Source organism: Marmota monax, unplaced genomic scaffold (assembly GCF_021218885.2).
Source record: "Marmota monax isolate L192 unplaced genomic scaffold, Marmota_monax_Labrador192_F-V1.1 WCK01_AAM20220418_F8-fsc00024, whole genome shotgun sequence".
Taxonomy (NCBI): Eukaryota; Metazoa; Chordata; class Mammalia; order Rodentia; family Sciuridae; genus Marmota; species Marmota monax.
In genome coordinates, this window is record NW_026695224.1 from 34,309,082 (window position 1) to 34,315,473 (window position 6,392).

Genomic DNA, 6,392 nt, shown 5'->3' on the forward strand with positions numbered 1-6,392 from the left:
CTTTAGTAACACACAGGGCCCTCTGGGACCCGATTTTGCTTTTGGCACTGACCACGAGGAAGGGGGAAATCAGCAAGGAAATAGCAGCCCGCAATCCCAAATACGCTGGTAGGGTAAAGCCAGGATGGGAATATGGCTTTGGCAAAGTCCAGGTGTGTTTTAATAACCTGAACAGACATCTCTCCCAGGGTCGGACCGCACCGAGAAGAAACCCAATCCCAGGGGAAAGGGAAATGTCTCTCTCACCTCTTCTGTCTTAAGGAGGTCTCCCTGGCCTTCACTTCTCCTGGCTAATAAATTTGGCAACTCAACCAAAGTTCTCAGATGGCTTCAGTTTAAACCTGGGCTCTCTCAGAGGTACCAAGGCAGGCAGAAACTGACATTTTAGAATTTGTTTTTCAGTCTTTAGATAGTTTGAGTTTTGCCCTATGCTGTGATAAAGCATTTAACACACACACACACACACACACACACTCCGGCACATACACACACCTCATAAAAGCAGAGAAAATAATATCCCTCCAAGAAGCCTACAGACTGAGGGTGTTTCTTGATCAATAGTTTTGCATTTCCAGTAAAACTCTGAGGCTCAGCATGCCTGTGGTGCACTTCAGGAGAAACGTACTTTCTGTCACATCCTTATTTTTTTTAAAGATGAATGCAGAAATATTAGAGGTATTAAAAAAATAAAGTTGTAGTGGGAGTTTGGAGTCAGGAGAGAAGGCAAGCCATCCACCCCTGAGCTAAAAACTAACTGGGCAGCTTTATTTACATTGTTGGAAAAGTTGGGAGGGGGGTCAAGTTAGAGAAAGAACCAGAACACCCATAAAAATTGTGTCTCAAAAGTAGAATATTCAAGACAATAGGAGCCTGCTTTGTGCTTTCCTTTTGGTTTTGAATTTATCAGGAGACAAAGATAATGCACACAAATATTTTCGTGTTCTTTCATTGAAAATGAACGAGAGGTCCCTAATTTCTTCTAGCCAAGACTTACGGGGTGGATTCACACTCTTGCTGAGAATTTAATGAGAGTTAGGAAAAGAAACACAAATGTTTTATCTGCAACCCTCTTCCCTACCCAACCGGACCAACAAGCCTGGGCATTAAGGCTTTGCTAAGGCCAGTCCCAGCCCTTCAAGGGGGTGGACAAAGGGGGCTCCGATTATTCGAGGTGTAGAAGGAATAAATAATCGCTCCCTAAATAAACAAATTGTCCGCGGGATTCCTAGAGGCGAGGAGGAAACTATGATGGTCGAGGTCCTAGAAGTCCGCTTCAGGTCAGTATCGGGAATAATTAGAATCCTGGGGGCATCTTCTACCGTCTGCACCTTCTTACCCAGCCCCCCCCCCCCCCGAAAAGCCCTGCTGGGCCTCAATTCGTCTTATCAAAACTCAACAAAACAAAAGAGACTAAAATACAAAAAGTCAACTTGAGGAATCCCAAGGGGGCTCTGCCAGCAGCGGAGGTAGGGACTGCGCCCTGGGGTCGGCGTTTGGCAGCTCGCGCGGCGGGGAAGCGTCCACGCGGCGAACCCCGGCGCTCCGCGCGAATTGCGCGCCTCTTCGGGCGAAGCCCCGCGGAAAGCAGGCTCGGGTTTCCCCTTGCCCCGCGGAGCAGCCCGGGCTCCGACTGGGCGCGGGGGGCTGCCGCATTGTTCTGGTCTTCGGGGAGCGCGGGAGTGAGCTTGTCAGAGGGAATTTATTTCTGGGGAAGGGAGAGGCGCGCGGAGCAGGACGGGTGGGCCGCCGGGGTCCGCGGGGGAGAGGAGGGAAGAGGGAGCGGCCGCTGCACTCGGGCCGAGCCCACACGCGCTCACCGAGACGGACGACGTGCGGGACCCGGCGGAGTCGAAAGGTCGCTTTCCCAGGTTGGCAGTGCCCTCCCCACGCGCCTTCCCAGGGCCCCCCGCAGCCTGACCCGGGGCGGGAGCGAGGGGATCGGTTTCTATGCGGCGCCTCCAAAACCTGAACAGGTCGTTCCTGACGCCCGGAGCTGGCGACCCGCCGGAGACCATTAATCATCGCGTTAACCGGGGACGGCACCCAGTGCAGGTCCCCTCCACTCGGATCTGGCACGTCCGCTTTTAATCCAAGATCTAGGCCCCGATGACTAGGAATCTAACCACTCGCCTCATCACTCATTAATAAGAAAGTTCCCCCAGCATCTCTGCCGTCGGTCCCCAAGGTGTGGTGGGAGCTACTTGGCTGCACTCGCCAATTCGATTTTATATTTCAAACTTATTTTTCGCTAAGAAACTTCTATTTTTTTTTGCCCTGGACACGTGGTCCCATTAACCAAAATACCATAATAAAATAAATTTTATTAAGATAACTCATTTTTAAAAAGACTTTTCAAGTTAGGGCTGAGCTACAAAAAAAAGGCGAGTGCTGCGCGGCTGGGTCTTAGAGCCGCCGGATTCCTTCGCTCCTCTCCCTGATTGGTGCCATCTCCCCATAGCTGTCTGATGATTGGTCCAAAGTTCCAGGAGGGGGCGCGGCCTGAGGAAAGTAAAAACTCGCTTTCGGCAAGAAGACTTTTGAAACTTTTCCCAATCCCTAAAAGGGACTTTGCCTCGTTTTCCGGGCCCCGCAGGGCAGCCACTCTGGACCCCGGCTCGCTGACCCTCAAGGCTGACGATCTGCAGGGGGACTTGGAGACCTGCTTTCTCCCTCCTTGCGCGGACTGGGGGGAACATTCCAGTGCACGCGAGGCGTCTCCGCTGCGACCAGCAGTCTGCCCGGCTGCCACCCTCCGGACCCCGAAAGCGCGCGGGCGAGCAGGGCCGGAGCTGTGGTCGCCCAGGGCGCGCCCTTCAGGATGCTGACCCGCCCAGTCCGCTGAAATCGAGCGCTCCTCTTCGGCTCGAGCGCCGGCGCCTCCTCCACCTCGCCGCTGAGGCTTCGCTCAGCCGGGGCAGTCCCCACCGATTCTTTCCCTTCTCGCGCCTCGCTCTCACTCTCCAGGCCTTCCTCGCTCCCCTGGCCGCAGTCCGTGCGCGCAGGCGGTGGCGAGCTGTCTTGGACGCAGCATGCAGGCGCGCTACTCGGTGTCCGACCCCAACGCCCTGGGAGTGGTGCCCTACTTGAGCGAGCAGAATTACTACCGGGCAGCGGGCAGCTACGGCGGCATGGCCAGCCCCATGGGCGTCTACTCAGGCCACCCGGAGCAATACGGCGCGGGCATGGGCCGCTCGTACGCGCCCTACCACCACCACCAGCCCGCGGCGCCCAAGGACCTGGTAAAGCCGCCCTACAGCTACATAGCTCTCATAACCATGGCGATCCAGAATGCGCCAGAGAAGAAGATCACCCTGAACGGCATCTACCAGTTCATCATGGACCGTTTCCCCTTCTACAGAGAGAATAAGCAGGGCTGGCAGAACAGTATCCGCCACAACCTTTCGCTCAATGAGTGCTTCGTCAAGGTGCCTCGCGACGACAAGAAACCTGGCAAGGGCAGCTACTGGACGCTGGACCCTGACTCCTACAATATGTTCGAGAACGGCAGTTTCCTGAGGCGCCGGCGGCGCTTCAAAAAGAAGGACGTGCCCAAGGAGAAGGAGGAGCGGGCCCACCTCAAGGAGCCGCCCCCGGCATCGTCCAAGGGCGCCCCGGCTGGGCCCCCCCTAGCGGACGCCCCCAAGGAGGCCGAGAAGAAAGTGGTGATCAAGAGCGAGGCTGCATCGCCTGCGCTGCCGGTCATCACCAAGGTGGAGACGCTGAGCCCCGAGGGCGCGCTGCAGGGCAGCCCACGCAGCGCGGCCTCCACCCCGGCGGGCTCTCCGGACGGCTCGCTGCCAGAGCATCACGCACCGGCGCCCAACGGGCTGCCCGGCTTTAGCGTGGAGAACATCATGACGCTGCGAACGTCGCCGCCGGGCGGCGAACTGAGCCCCGCGGCCGGGCGCGCTGGCCTGGTGGTGCCCCCGCTGGCGCTGCCCTACGCTGCTGCGCCGCCTGCAGCCTACGGTCAGCCGTGCGCTCAGGGTCTGGAGGCGGGGGGCGCGGGGGGCTACCAGTGCAGCATGCGCGCCATGAGCCTGTACACCGGGGCCGAGCGGCCGGCGCACATGTGCGTCCCGCCCGCCCTGGACGAGACCCTCTCGGACCACCCGAGTGGCCCCGCATCACCGCTGAGCGCCCTCAACCTCGCTGCCGGCCAGGAGGGCGCGCTCGCTGCCGCGGGCCACCACCACCAGCATCACGGCCACCACCACCCACAGGCGCCGCAGCCCCCGCCTGTTCCGCAGCCCCAGCCCGCGCCGCAGCCCGGGTCGGCCGCGGCCCCGGCGGCTTCCTGGTATCTCAACCACAGCGGGGACCTAAACCACCTCTCTGGCCACACATTCGCCGCCCAGCAGCAGACTTTCCCCAACGTCCGGGAGATGTTCAACTCTCACCGGCTGGGAATTGAAAACTCGACCCTCGGGGAGTCCCAGGTGAGCAATGCGAGCTGTCAGCTGCCCTACAGAGCCACGCCGTCCCTCTACCGCCACGCAACCCCCTATTCCTACGACTGCACAAAATACTGAAGCGCCCCAGCCCTTCCCTGTTCTGGGCCTCGCCTCCAGACGCGACCCTCTCAGACTTCGAAGGCTGCAGACAGTGACGCACAAAGAAACAAATCATGCCCACCGACTCTTTCTCAGACCCGGGAGCAGAGAGCTCGTGCGCCCGCCTCCAGCCGTCTGCGAAGCGTCTATGAAGCGTGCAGGTAACTTTAGTCCGCCGCCCCGTTTTTGAGATCCCAGGAAGTCCCTCTAAAGGGACGCAGCCCAGCGAGATGAATACCGATTTTTAAAATCCCCTTCCCCTACCAGGACGCTGTGCTTTTCTCTACTTGGGGTTTCAAAGATCTAAATTATGGACCAAATACCATAGGGACCATTAATGACTTTCTGTAGAAACCCCCACAGGTGTATGGGAGTCTCTATAGATAATGTATGTGCTGTGTGTAATTTTAAATTTCTCTAACCGTGCTGTACAAATGTGTGGATTTGTAACCAGGCTATGTTGTTGTTCAGAGCCATTAATATAATATTTAAAGTTGAGTTCACTGGATAATTTTTCATCTTGCCCAACCATCTCTACCAATTGAATTTAAGAAATCTCTGTGGGGGTTTTCTTGTACAATTATGAAATACAATTCTTTACCCCATTGTAGGTCTTTTACAAAACAAGAAAATAATTTATTATAATTTTTTTTTTTGGTCAGTGGATAAAGAAGTCAAGTATCTGATACTTTTTATTTACAAAGTGTGATGGTTTTGTATAGTAGATTCCACCCTCAGTATTCCTACAAGAAAAAAAAAAACTTTAAAAATTTTAACTTCATCTGTGTTTGTCTTATGTGGTCTTAATTGTTGTATTTACCTAAAATAAACCCATGTCGTTTTTTTGCCCAAAGTTCGGACAATGTGTTTGTGTTCTTATATTTAAAAAAAAAAAAAAGGTGTGTTTCCAAACCCACCTTTTCTGATTATTTTTGTTACACTGGTGGCTGTACTGTAGATACATATAGATGATCACAGGAGTGCTCCCCTATTGTCTTATTTAGTGACAGAAAAGTTTTTCAATTAATTAAAACATCCAAAATTAGATTCTTTTTTTTCCCCCAGGCAATCTGAGAACAGTCCCCTTTGGATGGGGTTTCGAGAGAGACCCTGAGCTGTTCAGTTGCTGTAGTGCATTTTGTTATATGCAGAAAAAAGTGCCAGTTGTCAAAACAAAACAGTGCCACTCCATTTCAATGTCCAGCTGTCCCCAATTTAGGAGGCAAAGGAGAAGGATAAACATTACCCATTTGCTAACTGTAAGCCAGGGTGAGTCCTGCTTTCTTTCCCTGGATTTCCTAAAATGCGGGCTTCTCTTGCTCACTTCACTGGTTTTTCCAGAAAAGAATTTGAGCTGGGCCAGCAAAGGTTCAAAGGGAATTGATTCTCTAGCATTTAATATTTCTTGCCTTTGGCACCAGCCCAGACATGGATTTCAGAAGGCTTTACTTCCCTATTTGATTTTTAAATCTTTACCCTATTGCAGTGAATAAATTTCAAAGCTCACTGACCTTTGAAAGCAATTTGATGCTTTTAGATTTCTAAATTTTAATCAATTTAGGATGTTAAATAATGATATCTTTACTCTTTCTGATTTTGTTATCTTTTAAAATTTTGATATCAATATAGCCTTTGTGAAATGTAGCTGAGGAAGTGTCTTTCTTATCTTTTTTTTTTGCTGGAATCTACAACTCCCCTGCTGGCCTCCACTTGTGAGTTTGGGGACTCCAGCTTCTCTAATTCCCACCCCAGCAGGTGAGCTGTGCTCTGCCACCGACAAAGCTCTTTTTGAATTTAACATTCCAGGGGACTGCGATTTAGCTACGGGTGGCTTTGCTT

At 53.0% G+C, this 6,392-nt stretch overlaps 1 protein-coding gene across 1 annotated transcript; it reads left to right on the forward strand.

Moving 5' to 3' along the window:
* The first annotated feature begins 2,560 nt into the window (after positions 1 to 2,560).
* On the forward strand, positions 2,561 to 5,429 carry Foxc2 (forkhead box C2). Its single transcript, XM_046434885.2, has one exon. It carries the CDS (start codon positions 3,030 to 3,032, stop codon positions 4,530 to 4,532), a length of 1,503 nt encoding a protein of 500 aa, XP_046290841.1. The 5' UTR covers positions 2,561 to 3,029; the 3' UTR covers positions 4,533 to 5,429.
* The last annotated feature ends 963 nt before the right edge of the window (positions 5,430 to 6,392 follow it).

Coding starts and splice junctions, on each gene's coding strand:
- Foxc2 (XM_046434885.2), top strand. CDS start 3,030: ATGCAGGCGCGCTACTCGGTGTCCGACCCCAACGCCCTGGGAGTGGTG.